Source organism: Equus przewalskii, chromosome 10, assembly GCF_037783145.1.
Source record: "Equus przewalskii isolate Varuska chromosome 10, EquPr2, whole genome shotgun sequence".
In the NCBI taxonomy this organism is placed as follows: domain Eukaryota; kingdom Metazoa; phylum Chordata; class Mammalia; order Perissodactyla; family Equidae; genus Equus; species Equus przewalskii.
In genome coordinates this window covers 1077657-1103052 of record NC_091840.1, presented here as the reverse complement: position 1 = coordinate 1103052, position 25396 = coordinate 1077657, and the positions used below count along the sequence as shown (strand labels likewise).

The 25396-nt window shown below is 48.9% G+C and overlaps 1 protein-coding gene across 12 annotated transcripts in view; it reads right to left on the bottom strand.

Moving 5' to 3' along the window:
* CCDC57 (coiled-coil domain containing 57) overlaps positions 1-25396 on the bottom strand; it is a 120966-nt gene that overhangs the window by 38161 nt on the left and 57409 nt on the right. For 5 of the 12 annotated variants that reach the window (XM_070559613.1, XM_070559616.1, XM_070559612.1 and 2 more), the window contains 4 exons: positions 19820-19923; positions 13732-13932; positions 7019-7232; positions 5189-5341 (listed from right to left, as the gene is read on the bottom strand). In XM_070559613.1, the coding sequence (XP_070415714.1) occupies positions 5189-5341; positions 7019-7232; positions 13732-13932; positions 19820-19923 (672 nt within the window). Of the gene's footprint in view, positions 1-3410; positions 3516-4854; positions 5034-5188; positions 5342-5502; positions 5564-7018; positions 7233-13731; positions 13933-19819; positions 19924-25396 lie in introns of those variants that run through there. The other 7 variants (XM_070559618.1, XM_070559619.1, XM_070559615.1 and 4 more) reach the window with 4 other exon arrangements.

Sequence of the window (25396 nt, the reverse complement as noted above, 5' to 3'; positions counted from 1 at the left end):
TTTCAGGTCGTACCTTCAATTTATGATCCATTTTGAGTTAATTTTTTGTGTATGGTGAAAGATAATGGTCTACTTTCATTCTTTTGCATGTGGCTTCCCAGTTTTCACAATACCATTTATTGAAGAGACTTTCCTTTCTCCACAGTATGTTCTTAGCTCCTTTATCCAAAAGGTTAGCAGTCCATAGATGTGTGGTTTTATTTCTACGCTTTCAGTTCTATTCCATTGATCTTTGTGCCTGTTTTTGTACCAGTACCATACTGTTTTGATTACTATAGCTTTGTAGTATATTTTGAAGTCAGGGATTGTGATGTCTCCCGTTTTGTTCTTTTTTCTCAGGATTGCTTTAGAAATTCGGGGTCTTTTGTTGCCCCATATGAATTTTAGGATTCTTTGTTCTATTTCCGTGAAGAACGTCATTGGAATTCTGATTGGGATTGCATTGAATCTGCACATTGCTTTAGGTAGTATACATCAATATATTCTTACCCTAGGATCTTAGATACACACGTGTAATTCTAAGTAATAAGCTAAATGTAAATAGATGTTTTACTATTTGTGTAAACATGCCTAAAAAGTAGTATTGGGTCAGCTGGCTAACCATTTAGAAAAAATAAAGCTAGATCCCTAATTTCTTCTTTTTACCAAATCATTTCTAGATGAATCAAAAATTCAGCAGGAAAATGATATGATAATGAAATACAAATGGCCACAAAACCACAAACACAAAAATTAAAGAAATACAAATTGAAGCAATGAAATGTTTTTACCTGGCTAGACTGGCAAAAACCATTTTCTAATAAAGATCTAGTTTTTGTGAGGCTTGGCCACATCAGGACTTTACTGTTGTAAGAACGCCCATGAGGCACTTTTTCAGAGGGCTGTTTCATTCTCTCAACACGTTAAATGTCTCTTGAGAAGATGGCACAGAGGGCATCTGTCCACCTAGAGACTGTAGAGCATCTGGGGAACAAGCAAAGGATACCAGCATGCAGCATCTCCTTAAAAACAACCAGCCGTGGTCATGACCCAAAAATGCATACAGTGGGCCGTTCACTGAGAGAGCGCATGCAGAGGGAGCAGGGCACAGTGCAATGCACGTGGCTATGTGGGTAATGGAGTGTGAGAGTGTGTGTGAGCATGAACACACACCCTGATGGATGGACAGAGAGGCACCAAAATGTGGATTAGCTCTAGCTGGTAATATGTGCTTTCCTGTATAAATTAATACTTCCCAGCACTCATTTAAATTTTTACAGTGAGAAAACAGCCTCTTTATAATCAGAAATCTTTTAAAAAATGTTAGATATCAAAGGCCTCACACTGTATGATTCCAACTCTACAAGATTCTGGAAAAGGAAAAGTGTGGAGAATGTAAAAAGATCAGTGGTTGGGGCTGGCCCTGTGGTGTGGTGGTTGAGTTTGGCGCGCTCTGTTTTGGTGCCCGGGGTTGCAGGTTTGGACCGTGGGCACCAACCTACGCCACTCAGTCAGCCATGCTGTGGCAGCCATCCACATATAAAATAGAGGAAGTCTGGCACAGACATTAGCTCAGGGTGAATCTTCCTCAGAAAAAAATTTTAAAAGATCACTGGTCGCCAGGGGCTCAGGGGGAGGGATGAAGCAGAGCACAGGGGATTTTTAGGGCAGAGAAACCACTCTGTATGATGCTATGCTGGTAGATACATGTCATTATACATGTGTCCAAACCCACAGAACGTACACCACCAAGATGAACCTAAGGGACACAATGAACTTGGTGATCATAATGTGTCAATGTGGGTCCCTCAGTTGTAACAAATGTCCCACTGTGATGAGGGAAGCTGATGGTAGGGGAGGCTGTGCAGGGGCCCAGGACAGCCCATCACCCTAGATAACTCTGGGCATGATAGACTAGGAGGGTCCTTGCTAAGCCCACTCTTATCAAAGTTCTGTCTACTAAACATTTGCTTTCCCATCTCCATGTGAACTGCCTTCCTCCCCTTCCACCACACCCAACACCTTCCTTTGTCTTTAACTGAAGATGATGCTTAAGCTGACAGTTTGGCCATTTTGTTGAGTTGCTGAGTTTTCCTGAGTGTCTCCCCCAATGCATGTTATAAAGCTTTGATTTTCTCCTGTTATTCTGTCTCATGTCAATTTAATTTATAGTCCAGCCAGAAGGACCTAGAACAGGTAGAGGAAATGTTCTTCCTCCCTCCGAGGGGAGAGCCCAGCTCAAATTGAAGTCCACTCTGCCTGGCCACGTGGCCCCTGGGCCTGCCCTTGTCTGGCTTCCCCTAAGCAGGCCCGCTCGGGCAGCATTGGCTTCCCCATGCTCTTGGCCTCCACCCTACTGTGGGTGGTGTCGTGGTCTCTATCTCAGAGGTGAGGGGTGAGCACTCAGAGCGGGGGCCACTAGGTCACCCACTGAAGCCGGTTCCACAGCCGTGTGCTTCCACTTGTTGTGGACTGACGGGAGCAGGGACAGGGACAGGTGCAACTTGAGGACAGGCAGCTCCCTGCACCTGCACCTACTCACTGGCCTGGAGAAGAGGTGGGGAACAAAGAGCCAAGCTCAGGGCCCACCTGGACGACTCCTGGCCGCATGCCTCAACCACACACTGCCTGCCTGTCTGTAAAGCAGACCCGAAGGTCTGGACCTCAGCATGAGGGACATGGCCAGCACAGGAGCCTGACCCTGCTCAGCAGGGGATGTGGAATGAAGACTGAATGGGCAGTGAAAGAGCCAGGGCCAGTGAAGGGGCTGGTCCTCTAGCTCCCCATGGGGAGGGGACCCCTTCCCAGAGGCAGACAGGTGAGGACACGCCCCATGGTGGGTACAGGTGAGCCCTGGGGTCAGCCCTGCCTGCCGGCTGCAACCACAGACACAGCTGGAGAAGCACCTGGAAACAACCCACTCCCAGTGAGAGGGGGTGGAGTGGGAGTGGTGTACGGGAGTGGGTGCAGCTTGGCCGGGCCATGGTCTCACATTTTCAACGTCCTTAAATGATGATAAGATACTTTGGTCACAGTTGGTCATTCTGTACCACTGAATGACTGTAGCTGCACCATTAACGAGCCAGAGAAATCATCTTTGTAAAAAAATGCAGACAGACCAGTCTTGCCAAAAGCCTTTGCCTTTGGGTCTAACCACTTCCCTGGGAGAGCAGAAGGCCCACTGCCAGCGTGCTTTTGAGGGAGGATGCCTTCCCAGAAGGAAACAAACGGAGCCCGTTTGGTATTTTTACAAACTGCATATCACATACAAATAGACAGAGCAAACCCCTCAAAATCTCCTCCACTCTTCTCTTCTCACTCCACTTTCTTCCCCAAGCTGCCGAGAAATCCATATGCTTCCTTCCACACACGCACACACAGTTACACGCACATACGTGCACACGCCTGCTTCTGTTTATTGATCTACACACATGATTCTGCAGGTTGCTTCTTTCACACAAGGACACGTCCACTCAGGGTACGCAGAAGTGTGGCCAGTAGGCCGGGGCTGTCCACGAACTATTCCAGGCCCGTGACTAAATGACACAGAAAATGAGAGTAAGTGTTAGGACCTTTGAAGTAATTTGGAACTGCCACATTTTTATTGTATTTGACAAAAGTATCATCCACAATAGACTGGAATTAAGGGGCTCTCCATCATAACTACTTTGAGAAGAGCCCTGTGGGGACAGTGCCCTGGGGGGACACAGACTGTTCCTCGTGCTTCCAACTTCCAACAGCTGAGCAGCATTCCAAGGTCTGCATTCCAATGCCCCAAGGATGGCCATTTAGACCGATCCCATTACTCTCTTACTGTAACAAAATTCTTGCCAAGAATATCCTTGTACGTATGTATTTTTCACATCTGTGGGAAAAATCTTTCAAGTAGATTTCTAAGAGAAGAATTGCTGATTCAAACGGTATGAACATTTAAAAATGTGGCAGATGAAACCAAACTGCCCTCTGAAAAGGCTTCACTAATGAAGATTCCCACCAACAAGTGCGTCCCACGTTCTCCTCAACACTGAGTGTGAACCTTTCTCATCTGAGAAGGCTGACTTCACTGGCCCTCCTCAGACTCCTGGAAAGGCTGAGCGTCATTCGTATCCTCATTAGTTCCGTGGATTTCTTCCGGGACTCCCCATCCCGGTCCCTTGCCCTGATCTGTAGATGCCCACTTCAGGTCCTGATCCTTTTGATCTGTCAAATAAGTTGCAAACATTTCCCCCAGTCTGCTGTCTTTTATCTTTGTTTATGATGTCTTTTCCTGAAAGATGTTTTAAATGTAATGACACGAAATCTGTTGGTCTTTGACTGTCTCACGTCTAGGTGGTTTAAAAAATTTTAATCTTACTTAGAGGAGGCTTTCTCACTGCTTGGGTTTGCTGCAAAGATGAGAAGAGTCCCCTTGTGCACAGTCAGAGGGGAAGGGCAGTTCAGGGTGCATCCCACATCACCGCAATTACGAAAGTCTGAGAAAATGAAGGAGACAGCCGCAGATCCAGAAGACAGTAGCGTCACAGGCGACTATGTGCACTCTATGGTAGTACTCTAGAGGCTGAAGACTACGGATAGTTTTCTAGCAAAATGTAAAGGACCAAAATTGATCCAAGAAGAGGCAGAAAACCCATATAGACAAATCACCATAGAAGACAATGAAAACATAGTTCAATGTTGACAAATGAAAATGGCAAGCAATAGGATGTATTGGAATATATGAGGAAGCCATTTGGTATAAACCTAATTCGGCCTGACCTTGTCTTTCCAAAAGGGCCTGACCGAGGCCGTTGAGCATGCATTGTATATCTGCTTTAGAGATTCCCTATGGCAAGAACAAAGGCTCTTGAGATAAAGGTGCAACTTCCCTCCCCCTCCCAATGTTGGCGTCTCCTTAAGGATTAAGTATCTTTCCTTAGGCTGGAAACTGATTGCTGCGCTCACCTGTGACCGCCCAGCTTGAGACAATAGACTTGCTTCCTGCTGTGTCCATCAAGATAGCAGACCCACTACCTGCTGTGTCCATCAAGTGCTGTGCCGACAGGGCAATCTTGTGACTATTGTGGGAGGGACATTTCAATCATATGTGAAACACCCTCTTTTAGGGTATATAATCGCCCTGTGTACCCCCACTTCTTTGGAGTGCTCTGTTCCTTTGTGGAAAGACTCTCCCGGGTTATAACCCTAAGATTTAAGCTCAGAATAAACTCACCCAAATTTTCATTTATAGATTGGTTATGGATTATTTTCGTTGACAAGAGAAAGGGGGAACGGCCTCCGATGAGGGGGTCCAGAGGGACGGAGCCAGTTCCCCGACGACGCCCAGTCCCGCTGATTGGCACACTGCTGGCATCTGGAAGTGTAGCTGGAAATAGAGACACGCTGAGCTCGGCTGACTATTCCCCTCTCCAGGGGCGGGCTCCTAGGAGGACAAAGCCTCCAAAACACTGTGTCTTCCAAGTATCCCACATGCAAAAGGTGGCCATCCAACAGCAGTCTCAAAGAACAACCTAGGGAATTTCATACCTGAGCTTTGGCTGACTCTGTCCCTTGGGGCCCTGGCACGCAGAGCCACGCAGCAAAACATCTGTAGAATACAAGCTGCCTGTACTCTCAGTCGCTTCCACCCTCCCTCCCACAGACAGCACTCCCTTCAGTTCCACTGTGCTCCTGAGGCCCCCAAGTCCCCCTCCCAACCAAGCAGTCATTTTAGCAGTCACCTTAGGACTAAAAACATTAATATATTAACAGCTACTATGATTATTTACGCAGCTTAGCCCCGGGAAGAGACTAGAGGATGAAGGATGGCCCCCAGCTTTCTCCCTCCCTCTCTTGTGACTGTTTCCTGAGTGCTGCAGTGGTCAGGACTTAGGAGCCCCTGCAGTGCACAGAGGAACTATCTTTGCTGAAACACCCTTTGCAAGATTCTCAGCCCTTCAGAGGCACCTGGGGGCACTCTGCCTCAAAAAGGCAACGGAGTGGCCTGGGGCTTTACTCCTCCAGCAGATTCCTTGAGGAGGCTCCGCCGCCCACCAGCCTCCCCTCAGCTTTCAGGCAATGCACAGGAGAGCAGGCATGGCCTCAGTCTCACACCGCCGAGGGGCTGGAATCCCAAGGCCCCCCTGTGTTGCGATCATCACAATGAGTCACTCAAAGCTCTTGCTGGGAAAGGAGGGACAGGCAGACACCACAGAAGGTGAGGGGGAGGCTGTGTGGGAAACGGGGTCTATGCCTAGGTGCTACAGGAAAGTGATAGGGACCTGAAAGGCAGTCTGACCAGGCATCCAGGAAAGTGTCTGCTCAGGACGGCGCCAAGGCTTAGACAGAGCCAAGGTGCTCTGCACCAAGGCCCTTGGTGCTTGTCTGGCCAACTCTGATGATATCCCACAGGACCCTCAGACCGGGGTTCTTTGTCCTCGATGGCAGCCTGGAGCTGTCCCAGAACATGAGTGCATCCATTTTCCAAGGGTCAGACATAAGTGTCGCATGCCCTTCTTAGGAACCAGCACCTCCGAGGCACCACAGGCAGCCTGGGCATCTGCAGGCCGACAGTCCCGGCCTGGGTCGCAGTGGAGACACTGCTGCCTCTGTCTGGAGATGTCCGCAGCCAGAGCCAGCCTGGGAACATGGCAGCCTTTGCTGCTCGCCACAAAGCTGCAGAGAAAGGCCAGCTGCTTCGCTGACCTGTGGTATTTTTCTCACAAATGTTGCCAGAGGGGCGGGCTTGTGGAACTCCCAGCATGGAGATGGAGCTCTGCCCTGTGCTGGTGACTCCTGACCCCAGCCTCAGCTTTGCTCCACAAGGGCGGCTTCTGTTCTCCCTCCTGCCCTCCTGAGAAGTCTGGGCCAGACCCCTCCCTCCGCCCCAGGCGCTCCACGCCTTCCCTGGTCCCTCCTCTTGCCTCTGTCCCAGTGATTGGCATCTGGGTTCCCTTCTCCTTCCCCTTCCGGAGAGGCAGGCCAGAGGAAAAAAGCACGTCTGTGAGGCCCCCTCATGCCATTGACCACAGGGGCGCCCCAGGCCGACGCTCCCAGGACTCACCTGTGGGGCGGCCCAGCTCTGCGCGGAGCCTGTTCCCCATCTCCAGGAGCTGCTCCTTCTCCAGGCGGAGGTGCAGGATTTTTCGGGCAGCCTCCTTTAGTTTCCTCTGGAGTCGGGGCACAGACAAGGCCTGTGTGGGCTGTGCCTCCGGGCCCAGGTGCACAGAGAACGTCCCCTGCTCCACTGTCCCCAAGGATGCTCCATCTGCAGGGTCCTGTGAACAAAACCCATACAGCAAACAGCCTGTGAGACAAGCCCCCAGGTAGGAGAGGGGAGAACTGGGGGTGAGGTGTGGATGGTGGGCGCCCCTGCCCGGCCGGCCCCAAACCAGCATAATGGGCAACATCCTTTTGAAACAGAGACAAAAGGGACAACTGCTCCCGCACTTTAGCGTGAGATGGAAGACAGCCACGCATCCGTGGACGATACCTCTTTCACAAGGAGGATGAATGAAGGCCAATGAATCTCCCAGGCCAAGGCCTGCCCCTCAGCGACTCTGCATGCCAGTTCCTGGGCCCCTCACAGCCCCTGCCCCCTCCAGAGTCTTCCGCTCCCGCCCTCCCCACTCTGCCTTTGTGTCTTTCCAGTGAAAATGATAAGGAGCCAGTTGACCCCCATGACCAGCCTCCAACAGGCCCCAGGGCGCACCGGGGCTGCATGGGTGACGGGACCCCTGCGTGGGCACCGCAGTCACAGGCTGGGTGCCTGCTGCCCAAGGGCTGCTGCCTGGCGTGGAGGGGAGCTGGCAGAGGTCTGACGGGCAGCCACGGTGGGACCCCAGCCGCCTCCTTCACTCTCTCCCCGCCTGCCCTGGACTCTGCGCTGCTGGGTCACTCTGCTCTTGGCTGTGCTAGTGGCAGCCCTCTCCCATCACCTCCTGCTGCCCTCCCTCGCTGGGCCCCCTTCCGTCTCCTCTCAGGCTCTGTCTGCCCTGATTCCTGACTCATGTCTCAGGCACTTTCTCCAGCTGCAGTTCGGACTCCCCTCAACCAGCCACAGGCCAGACCGGTTGAAGCAGGAGCAGAGAAAAATCGAAGGGAAGAAACATAGCCACCTGGGGCCTCAGCTTCTGGGCCCTGAATCTTCCCTGGGCTCCCCTGACCCTGGGACGCACCATGTAGTCCTAAAGCCCTGCTAACCCCATCCTGGACTCACTGGCCCAGCACGCAGACACGTGGTCACACTCATGTGGGGAATAAGAGAAAGGAAGAAGAAGAACATGTGTAGGGCCGCCTCTGTGCCGGGCAGGGGCCCAGGAGGAACGGTGAGTCCAAGGCCCTGAGGGAAGCAGGTCTTACTTAAGCGTGGCTGCTCCTGACACCTGTGAAAGCTGCACTGTGCCCCATCCTGGCCATACCAGCTTGCACCAGCACCAAGAACCGGTGCCAAGTCCTTGCAGCAGACCAGCATGCCCTGCCCTGGCCCTGTTTCCTAGTGCGCCTCTCCAGGGCTGGCAGGTGCCCATGCCCTCTGGTGGCCACTGCTCCTCAGGTGGCCTAGAAGCTGTGGTGAATGCACACTCGTGCCTCTGGCGTGCCACAGGCTAGAGCAGCATAAAGGGGGGTTGTGGAGGTGAGACCACAAAGGAAGACAGAGAGCTCCTGCAGCCCCGCAGCACTGGGGAGGCCTCACCGCAGCCCAAGCACCCAAATCTGACTCCTTTCCCCAGGGTGCAAGTGGCTTGTGGCTGCTCTCAGCCAGCGCAGAGCATCGGCCTCGTTCACGGTGTCTCAAGGGCACAGGACAGGACAGGGAGCCCTCAGGCCTGCAGGGGGCTGGGACACACCCGGAGGAGAGGAGGCCTGGAGGGTGGATTCACGCATGGGGGCTCCACTGCCCTGAAGGGGCAGACCTGACTCGCTGTGAAAATGTCACAGCCTTCCAGGCGAGCTTGGCCCTAGGGTCGGGGAACTCAGCCAGCGGTCCATTCTCAAGGCCTGGTCCTCTTTGGGAACATGCTGTTGGATTCTCTCGTGTTATTTTAAGTGAGGAAAGAACAGTCCTGAAAACAGACTTTGCAAACCCCAGAACAATGAAGAGATTTAAAAGCCTCTCCAAAAGCAGAACCCCTCCCCCGAAAGCCTGCCCCTGGCATGAAGAAGGAGCCGACAGTGGCCAGAGCCTGTGGCCGGGCTCAGGCTGGCGAGTCACAATTTTAAACGACCCTCATCTAGTCACTGTGGCTGTGCCCACCAAGTGGGGACTTGAGCCGGGGACCTCATCTATCTTGGGCTCAGTTTCTAGCAAGATCACATTTATTTTGATGACTCTCTAAAAGTATCTCCCCACAATAATGATAAAATGCTAATAGTGACTAGAGACAGAGTCAGGCACTTCTTCTGAACTACTGCGTGCTTCAGAGCCCACTTGATCCCATCCCGTGCTGGCCCTGTCCACCCCACACTGCCCACTGCCTTCACCTGCTCCAGGTGCTAATCCCAGCATCTTGGCGGGGAAGGGAGATGTCTGTGTAGTAGAGGGAAAGCTTGGCCGCTGAGATGTCTTAATGACGATTCTGTCCCCAAGGGCAGCAGGGAGTGATGGACTCCAAGGAGAAGTACTCTGGGAGGCCGAGGCCTGGACCAGAGCAAGCCCGAACCCTGGCTCTCACTGGGTTGGCTCCAGGGTGGATTCAAATCCCTCTGCAGGTTCCCGGGCCTCCAGGCGGAGCCAGCCGAGGGGCCTCTAGGCGGAGCCAGCCGAGGGACCGCCAGCCAACACTGTCCCCCCAGCGGGCCCTCGTGTTGTGTTCTTGGCAGCCAGGCAGGAAGGCATGGGGGAAGCCCAGCCGGCAGGAGGTGGCAAGACCCCCTCAGTCCGGCCGTCCATCCTGCCATCCACCAGTCTCCCCTCTGAGGGAGGGGCCCAAGTGGGCACTAGGCTGGGGCTCACTAGAGACGAGAGAAACGTGAAAAGCTGAACCTGCAGCCACCTGGCGCTGTAGTGGTTCCAGGGCACTGTGGAGAAGTGCTGCATCATCCCTTCCTCTCGACTGGGGGAGTGAAGGGGACTGGCTTCTGTCAGGCAGAATCTCAAACCTGTAGAAAACCGCAAGGACGGCACACGGGCTCCAGGTACCCTTCGCCAGATTCGCCAGATTCGCGCTCTGCTGAACTTTGAGAGTAAGTCGAGATGTTGTGCCCTTTTACGCCTAAATACTTCAGTTGGGACATTCTCTTAATACCCAAGGTTACCAAAACCAGAAATTGAACATGGATACAACGCGAGGCCCTAACGCACAGTCCACATGAAAACTCCGCCAACTGCCCAAATACTGCCCTTCATAGCTTGCTTCTCCTGCCCAGCGCCCAGGATGCTGCGGCACATCCGTGTCCCAGGTGCCCTCAGCCTCCTAACGAGACCTCTCTCACAGGAGGGGCCTGTTGATCTCAGTACGGCCCTTGGTCTGGGTCTGTCTCAGGTCTCCTCGAAGACCATGATGTCTGTCCCAGGGTCGGCGATGGGAGCTGATCCCTCCTTAAGTGGCATCTGCAGGCTGCTCCATTGGAAAGTTCCTATTTCCCTTTGTAATTAGGAAGCAATTTGTGGGGAGACGCTGCGTAAGTGCCTTGTTCCTGATTGTGGCATCCATCCATGCACGACTCCCCAGCTGCGGCACTCCTCTTACATTTGCTAGTCTATATTCTAATGTAAGGAAGAGCTTGCCTCTCCCCTTTCTTTCTTCATCTGTTTATTTGCAGCAGCATGGACTCGACTGCCCATTTTATTCAGTGGATTGGAACCCTGACTTCATGATCACTGGCCTGAACTGGGTCAAGGGGGGTCCTTTAAGCTGGTCCCTGAATCCTTCTGTCACGTCTCCACAATGGAATCAGCCACTTATCCTGGTTCCTCTCAGCAGAGGAGGGAATTCAGACCCAAGATCTTGCACTGGGTGCGCTCATCGCTCCTGGGGAGTCACCGCTCTCAGGCATTCAGGGCGGGCAGAGCCAGGAATCTGGGCACACACCAGTTTCTCTGCCTACCTACCTATTGCTTGCTCACTCTCAAATAACCCATGACTTTACACTGCTAACTCTAACCCCAACTCGCCCCGCAGGGGGCATCCCAGCCCTCTCAGTCTTCCCTCTTTCTCAAGCTGTAACTGCTCTCCGGGCTGCAGGAAGCCTGGTGCCCCCATCCTCTTCTCCAGGCACCTGACACACAGCTAGGCAATTATGGGCGCGAGCCTGGGTGGGCCTGGTCTGGGCAGAGGGACTGGCCACTTGGGTTTCCTGTGCCTCAAACTTCTCCCCCAGAAAGTGACCTCACCAAGGTCACAGGATGCCTAGACCTGGCAGGAATGCGAGACCCTGGTGGCTGTACAGAAACGAAGGCCTAGAGAGCTCGTCCGTTCCACCTGCCCTGGGAGAGCTGCGATGGGCCTCAAATTGCTTGGGCTCCCAGCCTGTCTGCCATAGGATTAAACACCTCTATTTTAAATTCTGCTTCTTTGTGTGATTTCTTCCTCCCTCACTCTAACAAGTGGGATCGGTGCGTTCTGTGAGGGCCAACAGGAGAACTGCTAGAGCCCCTTGGCTGTGGCCCAGCACCTGGAATGAGCTGTGGGCACAAGTGAGAGCAGATCTCTCACCCCCACATTGGCTGCCCAGGTGGGACCGGGGCCCACAGCCCCCCCAGGCCACCACCCACCCCTCAAGTTGCAGAGTTTCAGGGAAGCCTGGGGCCCAGGGGAGGGGTTAGGTGCCTGGGCTCTTGGGGATGGCACCTACAGACACACTTCGCTTTACTGTGCTTCGCAGATACTGCGTCTTTTACAAGACCCTCCACCAGGGCCGGCCCGGTGGCGCAGCGGTTAAGTTTGCACATTCTGCTTCTCGGCGGCCCGGGGTTCGCTGGTTCGGATCCCAGGTGCAGACATAGCACTGCTTGGCACTCCATGCTGTGGTAGGTGTCCCACATATAAAGCAGAGGAAGATGGGCACGATGTTAGCTCAGGGCCAGGCTTCCTCAGCAAAAAGAGGAGGACTGGCAGTAGTTAGCTCAGGGCTAATCTTCCTCAGGAAAAAAAAAAAGACCCTCCACCAGCAAAAACATTATGACTTTCTGAAGGCTCAGATAATGGTTAGCATTTAGTAATAAAGCCCTTTTTAATTAAGGTATGTTCTTTGTTTTTTTAGATATAATGTTACTGCACACTTAACAGATGATGGGACAGTGTAAACATAACTTTTATGTGCACTGGGCAACCAAAAAATTCACGCACCTTCCTTTATCATGATATTCACTTTGTCACGGTGGTCTGGAACTGAACCTGAAAATCTCTAAGGTCGGCCTGCGTTTACTGATGGCACAGACGGCTCAGCATCCCACCTGCTTGTGCCCCTGTGGGGCCCAGGACACCTCAGCCTCCCCGTCTCCCTCTGCAGGCACCCCTCACAATGCGTCCCCAACAAGGCTCCTCTGCACCCTCCTCACATCCCCTGAGCCAGAGAGTGCCACAGACCGCATCTTCTCCTTGGTCTCTTCATAGCCCCCGGTGGTGCATCCTGGAGCCGTGTCCCCCTTGGATCCCAAGTACCAGTCTCCAAACGTGGCCCATGGAACACGAGCTACTGGAGGCACACACAACACACACTGATTCTGCCAGAGGACTCTTCACGCCTTCCAGACATCATGTTACTGTCCCTGAAAGCTTTTGCTGATGAACAGGTCATCATCTGTAATCGCAGGTCACACAGGTAACCGCGGGTCACCAGGGGTAACGTGGATCACCACACGTAACACAGGGTCACCACAGGTAACGCCACTCACCACAGGTAACCGCGGGTCACCACAGGTCACCACAGGTAACCTCAGGAAACTGCAAATAATCCCAGGTAATCCAGGACATCACAGGTCACCACAGGTAACCATGGGTCACCAAAAGTAACACAGGTCACCACAGGTAATCACAGGTCACCACAGGTAACCTCAGGCAACTGCAAACAATCCCAGGTAATCCAGGTCATCACAGGTCACTGCAGGTAAGCGACAGACGGCTTGGGAGGCATGTCAGAGGACACCCCATAAAGAAGGCCCATTCTTTATGACACTTCCATCATGGCCTCTGGTAAGAAGACAGACAGATGCGGTAAGACCTGTGTGTCAGATATGTGGGGACGACACGCTGCCGCAGAGCTCTCTCCATGGCCTGGAACCTTGGCTCACACCAGCCACAGCACCAGACGGGCACTGGGTGTGACGGCCTGACCACGAGCAGGATGAGAGCCCCCATGCCACCGCCCAGGGTGGCCCACTGTCACATGTATGTGCGCAGCAGTTGTAAACGCTCTGAGAAACTCATAACACAATACGGTCACCCCTGAGGGTCCTCTTGAAAGGAAAACTGCAGTTTGCATGGATTTTAGGGTTTCGCAGAGCCCTCTCAGCAAGGAGTCAGGACTCCTGTTTCAGAGGAAACAGAAGAGCCGTGTTCACACGTGCAGTCTCCTACACACGGGTTCCAAAGGGCGGGACCTTAAAGACCTACAGCCCTGAGGGATGGGCTGCACCCTTCAACAGGGTGTCTGTCCAGGAAGAGACCCAAACGTGAGAGCCGGCCCAGGAAGGAAGAGGCAGAAAGTGGAGGTGGGGCCCTTGCTTGGGTGACTTCACAGCCCACACCAGCCATGGAGAGGGCAGAGCACACACAGAAGACCCTGGACAGGCCAGCGGCAGGGGCGGATCAGGGGCCAGCGCAGGGGACCCACCTCTCTCCTAAGGGCCGTGGAGTCAGGAGCTCGCAGCTGCTGCCTGCTTGAAACTACCCTGCCTTCCTTCCAGGCTGTCCCGAGACGCTCCTCAAGCTCAGCCACCTGCTTCCGAAGCTCCAAAACCTCCAGGTGCACTTGGTCCACCTCGTGGGGAAGCTCTCGCTGGACAGTGTCCACGTCCAGGGCTTTCTGCAGCACCTAGGAGGCCGTTTTAGAGGCAGTATTAGGAGGGAGAGTAGGAAGGAGGATGCCGGCCCGGGAAGTGGTAGAGGTGGGTCAGGAACAGGGCTACAGGGAGGATGGGGCAGCAGCAGGGCAGAGGTGGACAGTAGAAAGTTCAGGAAAATCACAAAGGAAATCTGACCGTCAGTCTCTCCTCTGACTTAATGCAATCACCCCACAAACCTGCGTCACATCATCATAGCTGCTGCTCTTCTGGCCCCACCTAGCTCAGTCCCCAGGCGCTCTACCTGTCCCCCGCATAGTAGGGACGTGAGCATCTGCAGCACAGCCTGTGCACCAGAGACCAAAGCTGGTTGGGGTGAGTCTGTACATGGAAGTGCCTGGGCAGAGGCCAAGGGCCTAAATGTCTCTTCCTGAGCCCTAGTCCCAGGTGGACACAAACAGCAAGAACTAGAGTGGGCATTCCGAGGCAGGGGTGGAGAGACCTATGGCCGTCAAGGCAGGCAGATGACTGAGGAGCAGACTGAAAGGTTGCTGTAGGAACAGCTCCGGTGGCTGCAGGTTGGCCATGAGATCCCCGAAGCAGAGTCCCTGGCCAGATCTCCGGGGCCAGCCTCTTACTTTTAGCTGCTTCTCTCGACAACATTTGCCCTTCTCTTGATATAAGGACAGAGAAAAGATGAGGCAGACAGGAAAGACACACTTCTCTACCCCCTTAACTTTCCCATTTTCTTTTCAGGAAGATAAACTATTATTTTCCTATTCCAAGGACTCCTATAATGGATTCCTGGTGAATATTTTATTCTTTAAATTTGTCACCCACATACTAAAAAAGGTGACCATCCGGTAAACAGACACTGTTAAGTAAAAAGCAAACAAAAAACACCTTGAGGTAGACTTCTTTTCCCAGGACAATCAAATCATCTATGATAACCAAGAGAAAATTAAAAGGTCTTATTTAAAAGTTTATTTCCTATTTGTGGCATGGGTGTGTGTGGGGGTGTGTGTGTGCGTGTGTGTGAAATTCCAGGGCCGGCCCCATGGCCGAGTGGTTAAGTTCATGCGCTGTGCTTTAGTGACCCACGGTTTCGCCAGTTCAGATCCTGGGCGCGGACATCGCACCGCTCATCAGGCCACGCTGAGGCGGCATCCCACGTGCCACAAGTAGAAGGACCCACAACTAAGAAAAGATATACAACTACGTACCAGGGGGCTTTGGGGAGAAAAAGGAAAAATAAAATCTTAAAAAAAAAAAATTCCAACAGTGGGGCAGAAGTGGGAAACAGCATAGATCTAAAGAGCCGCTGTCCCTCACACATGTTCATAGATCTGTCACCCCATAAACAGAGACAGAAAAGTGGTCAGGTTCATCTCCACCGCAACAGGAAAAATGTACTTCCAACCAAGATAAGGCATCAGATTTCTGGAGCACTGCCTGCTCCCTGTAGTAGACGGAAAGCTCAGAATAATCTCCATGTTTCCAGAGGGGTGTTCTGTTTCACAGAAGATGCAGAGTCTACAAGAACAGTGTAATTTATGTATTTGAGGACTTAAAAGGACACGTGAAAATTCTCTCTTTATGTTGCCTCATGAGAAATGTGTACAAAAGACAACAGAATGGCATGACATCAAAGGCACAGGAAACAAGAAAAAACAGATAAACTGGATGTCATCAAAACTAAAAATATTTGTGCTTCAAAGGACATTATTAAGAGAATGAAAAGACAAGTCCATAGAACTGGAGAAAAATTTTACAAATCACGTATCTGATAAGGGACTTATACCCAGAACACATAAAGAACTCTTACAACTCAACAATAAAAAGACAGACAACCCAATTTAAAAAACGGGAGAAGGATCTTAACAGGCATTTCTCCAAAGAAGAGATACAAAATGGCCAATAAGCACATGAAAAGAGGCTCAACATCCTTTGCCATGAGGAAAATGCCAATCAAGACCACAACGAGATACCACTCCACACCCACTAGGATGGCCAGAATCAAAAAGACAAATACAGGCATACCTCATTTTATTGCACTTGGCAGATGCCGCCTTTTTAACAAACTGAAGGTTTGTGGCAATCCTGCGTCCAGCAAGCCTAGTGACACCATTTTTCTTTTCTTTATCTTATTTTTATTTTTTTAAAATTTTTTCTATTGAAGTCACATTGGTTTGTGACATGGTATAAATGTCTGGTGTACATCAGTATATTTCCACTTCTGTATAGACTATTGGCAGCATTTTTCCAACCGCATTTACTCACACTGTGTCTCTGTGTCACATTTTGGTAATTCTCAATATTTTCAACTTTTTCATCATTATTCTATTTTTATGGTGACCTTTGACGTTACAACTGTAATTATTCGGGGGCGCCACAAACCGTGCCCATGTAAGAGGCCAAACTTAATAAATGTGTGTGCTCTGACTGCTCCGCCAATTGGCTATTTCTCCATCTATCTCCCTCTCCTTGGGCCTCCTTATTCCCTGAGACTCAACAATATTGAAATTAGGCCAAGTAATAACCCTACAATGGCCTCTAAGTGTTCAAGTGAAATGAAGAGTTGCACATCTCTCACTTTAAATCAAAGGCTAGAAATGAGTAAGCTTAGTGAGGAAGGCTTGTCAAATGCCGAGACAGGCCGAAGCCAGGCCTCTTACGCCAAACAGTTAGCCAAGTTGTGAATGCAAAGGAAAAGTTCTTGAAGGAAATTTAAAGTGCTACTCCAGTGAACACACGAATGATAAGAAAGCAAAACAGCCTTATTGCTGATATGGAGAAAGTTTTCGTGGTCTAGATAGAAGATCAAACCAGCCACATCATTCCTTGAAGCCAAGGTCTAATCCAGAGCAAGGCCCTAACTCTCTTCAATTTTGTGAAGGCTGAGAGAGGGGAGGAAGCTGCAGAAGAAAAGCTTGAAGCGAGCAGAGGTGGGTTCATGAGGTTTAAGGAAAGAAGCCATCTCCATAACATAAAAGTGCAAGGTGAAGTGGCAAGTGTGGGTGTAGAAGCTGCAGCAAGTTATCTAGAGATCCAACTAGGATACTTAATGAAGGTGGCTACACTACACAATAGATTTTTCAATGTAGAGGAAATAGCTTCTATTGGAAGAAGATGCTATCTAGGGCTTTCACAGCTAGAGAGAAGTCAAGGCCTGGCTTCAAAGCTTCAAAGGACAGGCTGACTCTCTTGTTAGGGGCTACTGTTGAAGCCAATGCCCATTTATCATTCCAAAAATCCTAGGGCCCTTAAGAATTATGCTAAATCTACTCTGTCCTCTGTAAATGGAACAGCAAAGCTTGGATGACAGCCCATCTGTTTACAACATCATCTACTGAATATTTTAAGCCTACTATTGAGACCTACTGCTCAGGAAAAAAGATTCTCCTTTCAAAATATTACTGCTCATAGCCAATGCATCTGGTCACCCAAGAGCTCTGATGGAGATGTACAATGAGATGAATGCTGTTAACACAACATCCATTCTGCAGTCCACAGATTAAATTTCAATTTTCAAGTTTGATTATTTAAGAAACACATTTCCTAAGGTTATAGCTGCCATAGATAGTGATTCCTCTGATGGATCTGGGAAAAATCAATTGAAAACCTTCTGGAAAGGATTCACCATTCTAGACGCCATTAAGAACACTCAGGATTCATGTGAAGAAGTCAAAATATCAACATTAACAGGAGTTTGGAAGAAGCTGATTTCAACCCTCATGGATGACTTTGAGGGGTTCAAGACTTCAGTAGATGAAGTAACTGCAGATGTGGTGGAAACAGTAAGAGAATTGGAATTAGAAGTGGAGCCTGAAGATGTGACTCAATTGCTGCAATCTCATGATAAAACTTTAACAGATGAGGAGGTGCTTCTCATGCATGAGCAAAAAAAGTGGTTTCTTCAGATGGAATCTACTCCTGTGCAAATAGTGTGTAGACTGCTGAAATGACAACAAAGGGTTTAGAATGTCACACAAACTTAGTTGATAGAGCAGCAACAGGGTCTGAGAAGATAGACTACAATTCTGAAAGAAGTTCTGTGGGTTATTTTAAGAAACTGCCACAGCCACCCAAACTTCAGCCACCACCATTCTGATCAGTCAGCAGCCATCAACACCAAGGCAAGACCCTCCATCAGCAAAAAGCTTAGGGCTTGCTGAAGGCTTCAGATGATGGTTAGCAATTTTTAGTAATAATGTATTTTTTAACTAAGGTATGCACATTGTTTTTTAGATATAATGCTATTGCACACTTAACAGACTACAGTATACATAACTTTTACATGCACTGGGAAAGCAAAAACTGTCAGTGACTCACTTTATTGTGATATTCCCTTTATTGTGGTGGTCTGGAAGTGAATTCACAGTATCTCTGAGGTACGCCTGTAATAGCTAGTGTTGGTGAGGAGGTGGAGACATCAGAAGCCTCACACACCACTGGTGGGAATGTGAAATGGTGTGGCCACTGTAGAAAACAGTTGGATGATTCTTCAAAAAGTTAACCATAGAATTCCCATAGGATCCAGCAATTCCACTCCTACAAATATGCCCAAAAGAAGTGAAAACAGGGACTTGAACAGACACTTGTACACCATGTTCACAGCAGCCTTATTTATAACAGCCAAAAGTTGGAAACAATGCAAGGGTCCACTGACAGATGGATAAACAAAATGTGGGATATATGATGGGACATTCTTGTTATTAAAAGGATCGATATGGGGCCAGCCCCGTGGCCGAGTGGTTAAGTCCACACGCTCCACTTCAGTGGCCCTGGGTTTCACTGATTCGGATGCTGGGCGCAGACATGGCACTGATTGTCAGGCCATGCTGAGGTAGCGTGCCACATGCCACAACTAGAAGGACTCACAACTAAAACATTCAACTATGAACTGAGGGGACTGGGGGAGAAAAAGCAGAAAAAAAAAAGAAAGATTGGCAACAGTTGTTAGCTCAGGTGCCAATCTTTAAAAAAAAAAAAGGATCGATGTGCTCCTTTATGCTATGACACAGGTGAGCCTTGAAGTCATTATGCTAAGTGAAATGAGCCCATCCCCAAAGGACAAATATTGTAAGAGCCCACTCAGGTGAGTTTCCTAGAGTGAAATTCAGACAGAAAGAGTGGAGGTTACCAGGGGCTGCGGGGATGGGGAATGGGGAGCTAGTGTAATGGGGAAAAAGTTCTGAAATAGATAGTGGTGATGGTTAGACAATGTTGTGAATATACTTAATGTCATTTAATTGTACACTTAAAAATGGCAAACTTTATGTCATGTATATTTTACCACAATATGAAAAACACTGAAAAAAGGTATTACGGATGTGTAGCAATAAAACATGGGTTGTGACGCCAGCCACACGTATAGCAGGGTGGACTCTGCGCTGGAGTCCGTGCAGCTGTCCCGTCTCCACAGGAAGAGCCCAGTGCATGAGTATCACCTGCCCTGCAGAAAGGCAGGCCAAGGGGCTAAGAGGGACGGTGCTCATCACTGACACTGTGTGTTCGTGCCATACCTCAGTGCCGATGTAACATGGGTCTTAGGACTCATCCAAGCATGTCCTGAGTGGGCAGCTGGTATCAGAGCTCTGTGACAGCCAGCAGCCCTGCAGCACAGAGAACAGGCTTCATGGGCTGGACCACCAGCACTGCCCCCTACTCTGGACATCCCTCCCATTCACCAGGTTCTCACTGTGCACCTTCTAGAAACTACACAGAAGATAAGCCAGCTACTCCTTATAACAACCCCATCCTTGGAGGGAAACAGGCACAGAGAGGTCAAGCTACACATCTGAGGTCACGGCAGGGTCCACACTGGCAGCTGGCTCTAGAGCCCACACGCTGTCTACCCCAAGAGTGGCTGTCTAGTCAGAAAACTTGCACAGACTGAATGTCAGGGGGAGGCTGTACCTTCTGTCTGATCCGGGTCACCAGGAAGTTCAAGAGATGTGCCCTGTCTCCAAGCCTCTGGAGCAACAATCCCAAGGATGCACCGTCAGCTAGCATGGTTCCTCCTGTAGAAAGAGTGACTCTGTCAGGCTCAGGCCTCCTAGAGCCTCAGGGAAGGTTCCAACCTACTGTCCTCTCTTTGGGGAGGTGGACTTCTGTGTCATCCTTCGCAGCCCTTAAAGGAGGCCTACTGTCGCCGCTGGTCCCCCAGGGCGTGAAGATGTTCTAAAGCTGAATAGATGGGCTGGATCCCCATGAAGATTGAGAGGTGCTATACGTAAAGTATAATCCTTATGCCACAAAAGCAGGAATCTTTGCAGGACAAAGATCCCATCTTACCACCTAGTGTCTGGTAGAGGCCATTCTGCACCAGTCTCCTAGTCAATTGTCTGAAAATGAAGAAAAATACCCACACAACCCATAGGTCAAGGAAGAATTATGGATTATGGAGACAAGGTAGCCAGAGAAAGCAACTCCTTAAATCTGTGCATTGAGTCCCTGAGGAGCTTATGTGGAAACCAGGCAGCAACCATACAGCTGAAGCTTTGAGAGCTGGGCTCTGCAGCAAAATGCTGCCCAGGACTTAAACTGGCCTCAGACAGCACAAAAATGGACAGACCAGAACAGCACTGCAAAGGCTCTGGTAAGTAAGTGGACATTCAAACCAGCCCAAGAGAGTGGGCCAGGATATGCACTGTGAACCTAGCAATGTGGACTACCTGAGAAAGCAGAAGGAGAATTAAAACCGAGCTCATAGGAATCAGATTTTAGAACATGGCACTCAAAATGCCCATGACAGAACCCAAAACTACTCACCATACTAACAACCAGGGAAATCTCAACTCAAATGAAAATCTCAACTCAAATGAAAGAAGACAACATGAGATGACACAGATGCAGGAATTGCGTGTTAAGGATTTTAAAGCAACTCCAACAAGCAATTTGATACACTCTTAAAACAAGTGGAAAAACGAAAGTTTCAGCAAAGAAATAAAAGATATAAAGAAAAAACTCTGATATTTTAGAACTGAAATTAGAATAAAAATCTGACTGGATGGGCTCAACAGCAGAATGGAGATGACAGCAGAAAGAAATGGTGAACTTAAAGACAGATAATAGAAATTATCTAATCGGAACAACAAAGAAAATGGATTGAAAAAAACAAATAACAGAGGCTCAGGGACCTGGGAGAGAACAACAGAAGAGCTAACATTTTTATCATTGGAGGCCCAAAAGGAAAAAGTGTGGAGCTGCAAAAACACTTGAAGAAATAATGGTTGAAAACTTCTCAAATTTGTCAAAAGACATAAACCTTCAGATTCAACACCTAACAGGATAAGCCAAAGAAATCTCTGCCCAGACACATCATAATCAAATCTCCAAAACTAAAGACACACTCTCAAAAGCAGGCAGAGAGAAATGATGTTTGACCACATGGCAATGACGATTCAAATGGCAATGGATTTCTCACCAGAAACGACCATCTGATGTCTCACCAGAAGGAAGTGGTATAATAAGTTTTAAGTGTTGCAAGCAAAGAATTGTCAACTCATAATTTTATACCCGTGTATATGTTGTTCAGGAGTGAAAGTGAAATAAAGACATCTCAGAAAAGGGAAAACTAGGAGGACCTGTCACCAGTAGACCTGCTCTGAGAGAACTGCTGCAGGAAGTACTTCAGACAGAGAGGAACTGGAAACAGAAGGACATCTGGACTCCAGGAAATTCCACAGACCCCATCTCTCCTCTTGAGTCTTTAACAGTATATTTGACAGTCGAAGGCAAAAAGATCCTGCCTGATGTGGCCCTCGATGCGAGGAGAGGTGACATTTGCAACAGTAAGGGGGTGAAGGGCTGCACTGCTGTAAGACCCCCACAGTCCACTTGAAAGTGCAGAATGCTGACACGAGTTGACTGTCATCAGTTACATATACTGTAACCCCTGGAGCAACCATTATAAAGATGACCCAGAGAAATACTCTCTCAAACACTGTAGTAAATTAAGATAGAACACTAAAAAATGCCCAAGTAACCCCCAGGAGGGCAGGAAAGAGGAAACTGAGGCACAGCGCACAGACGTTCAATGGCAGACTTGGATCCTGACAGGGCACTAACTGTGTTGAGTGTAAATGGTATAAGTATATGAATTAAAACAGCTGCAAAATGGATTTCAAAAACTGACCTAACTCTGTGCTGCCTACAAGACATTCACTGCAAGTGCAATGACAGAGGTCAGTCAAAGGGCAAGGAATACAATGACAGACCATGCAAACAGTCACCACAGGAAAGCTGGTATCAGACCAGGTAGGTCTCAGAGAAGGAAAACTGTGGGATAAAGAGGACATTACGTGATGATAGAAGGATGAAGGCACCAAAAACATAACAATTCTAAACGTGTATGTATCCAACAACAATGCTTCAAAATACATTCAGCAAAAACTGACAGAATCGTGATATAAATAAAGATTTCTATTACAATAGGAATAGAAAAATCCTCCATAACCTGACCACAAAAAACCAACAACAACAAGAAAACTGCAGCAAATATTAAACTTAACTGTGAAATGTTGAAAGTTTTCCTCTGGGATCAGGAAGAAAGCCAGCTATTATCAACACCACTCTGGAGATCCCAACCAGGGAAAATAACGTAAGAAAAAGAACTAGAAGACATGAGCACTGGAAAAGAAACAAAGAAAACTTCCATTAATTGAAACAAGCTGATCAAGTAGGCAGGACATCCTGCTGGGCTCCGTTGCTTCCTGGACAGTCAATCCTCTAAGCCCTGGGTTGGCCCACATCAGTGACCCTAGGTGGGCTCTCAGCCTGGGGGCCAGTGCCCCAGCAGGGAGACGGGTAGGGCCAGGGAGCCACCCCACAGAGGGGCCCCCATGTGGCAGAAAAGCCTTCATACGGGGAAAGGAGGTGGCAGCAGTGGGAGGCTGCTTACACCCAGGGAACTGTACTAAAGATATTAGGAGCCAGGTTTCTCATTGTTGGAAAAGGAAGTTGAACGATGAAGAAGGAGAAAACTAGACTGAATTCTGTGAAACTGGACTAACAACAGAGGAACAGACTGACCAATGAGGCTGTCTTAAAATTAACCCCTGTGTTCACTGAAAGACACCAGAGGAGGAAGAAATGCCTGTTGTTTGAGCCCCCTAGCCACTGGTATTTGTTACAACAGCCCAAGCAGACTAATACACCAACGAACACCGGAAAAAATATTCAACGTTACGAATAAACAGGAAAATGCAAATTAAAACCATAATGGGGAGTGAGGTCAGCATCATGATGAAGTGAACTTGCCTGGGGCTCTCTCCCCTCCAACATACAACAAAAAGGGGCATCTGTACTCCAACAGAAGACATCCTAACACAACACAAAAATGTCAGAGAGACATGCAGCCACACGACAGAGGGCAGAGAGGCTGGAGCCTCCCTCAGAGGAGCTGGAACAGGGTAAGAGAGAACTTCGCTCCCTCCCCTAAAGAGTGTGATTATGACTGTGGGAGGATCCATGAGGGAAGGAACAGGGGAGGGGACGCTGGCTCGTGGGGAAATCAAGGACTTGCTAGGGCCCTTGCAGCCTAGAAGGAAGCCCTCTAATGGGGTGAAAACTTTTGCGGGGGGTGATTTCATCAAGCCAAGACCCCAGGAGACAGATAGCAAGAGCTGACTGAGAAAGCCTAGAGAGCACTAAGGAGAAAGCGCCCCTCCACCCAATTGCTCAGTGCTGGCTCCAGCACCTGTGATCTCGGCTGAAGGTGGAAGGCTCAGAGTATGCAGCTCTCAACCCCCACTCAGTGGTGACAGGCAGTAACCGCAACCGAATAATATGAATGAGAGAGACCCGGCCCACCTCCTCTAACAACATCAGACACTACATCAAATCTCCAGATCAGAGAGAAATGACAAGCAACCAAAATTCAGTCCTGAGGACACAGAAATATGTAATCTAAAATGACAATGAATTCAAAATAGCCATCATCAAAAAACTCAACGAAGTAAAAGAGAATGTAGAGAAACAATTCAATGAGTTCAGGAGCTACATCACAAAAGAGATTGAAACTATGAAGAAGAATCAACCAGAAATATTAGAGATGAAAGACACAATGGAAGAGGTAAAACAAAATACGGATTCCCTGAAGGCTCGTGTGGACACCACAGAGGAGCGAATCAGCAGAATCGAAGACAGACATGTTCAAATGCTCCAGACAGAGGAGGAGAGAGAACCAAGACCAAAAAGAAGTGAAGAAAGTCTCTGAGAAATAGGTGACTGAATTAGGAAATGCAACATAAGAATTACAGGTATTCAAGAAGGTGAAGAGAAGGAGAATGGAGCAGAAAGCATGCTCAAAGAAATAACAGCAGACAACTTCCCAAATCTAGGGAATGAGAGGGAAATCTGTGTGGAAGAGGCTTCCAGATCTTATACATTTTTCAATGTAAAAAGACCTACTGCAAGGCATATAGTAGTAAAACTGGCAAAAATGAATGACAAAGAAAGAATAGTCAAGGCAACAAGGCAGAAGAAAATAACCTACAAAGGAACGCCTATCAGACTTTCAGCAGATTTCTCTGCAGAAACCTTACAAGCTGGGAGAGAATGGAATGACACATTCAAAACTTTAAAAGACAAAAATCTTCAGCTAAGAATACTCTATCCAGCAAAAATATCCTTCAGATATGAGGGAGAAATTAAATCTTTCCCAGACAAACAAAAGCTAAAGGACTTCATAGCCACAAGACCCTCCCCTACAATAAATCCTCAAGAAGGCCCTCATACCCGAAAAAAAACAAAGAGAAAGGGGTCTCAAAACACAGAGAAGGAGATAAATAGGTAGACAGAAGCAGAATAGGACAGCAAATACACAAGTATAGCATTAAGCTAAAGGGAAGGAAAACACTAAAAACAAAGAAAATCCTGTCATTTTAACCACAAACTCACAACAAAAGATGGAGTAAGATGTGAGAAAAACAACTTGGTGGGGAGGAGGAAAGGGACTGAATCGGTTTAGACTAAGGAAATAACAGGTCATCAGAAATGGACTATACAGGGCTGGCATGGTGGTGCAGAGGTTAAGATCGCACATTCTGCTTCTCAGCAGCCCGGGGTTTGCTGGTTCAGATCCTGGGTGCAGACATGGCACTGCTTGGCATGCCAGGCTGTGGTAGGCGTCCCACATATAAAGTAGAGGAAGATGGGCACGGACGTTAGCTCAGGGCCAGGCTTCCTCACCAAAAAGAGGAGGACTGGCAGTAGTTAGCTCAGGGCTAATCTTCCTCAAAAAAAAAGAGAAAGAAATGGAGTATACATGAGATTCTTAATACAAACCTCAGGGTAACCACTAAACAAAAAAGCACAACAGAGACACAAATAATAAATAAAGAGAAAACAAAGAAACACAACACAAAAAACTACATAATTCAATAGGCAGAGCAAAACACACAGCACGAGAAACAAAGGAAATACAGGAAAACCAGAAAACAAGTGATAAAATGGCAGCATTAAGCCCTCATACATCAATAATCACCCCAA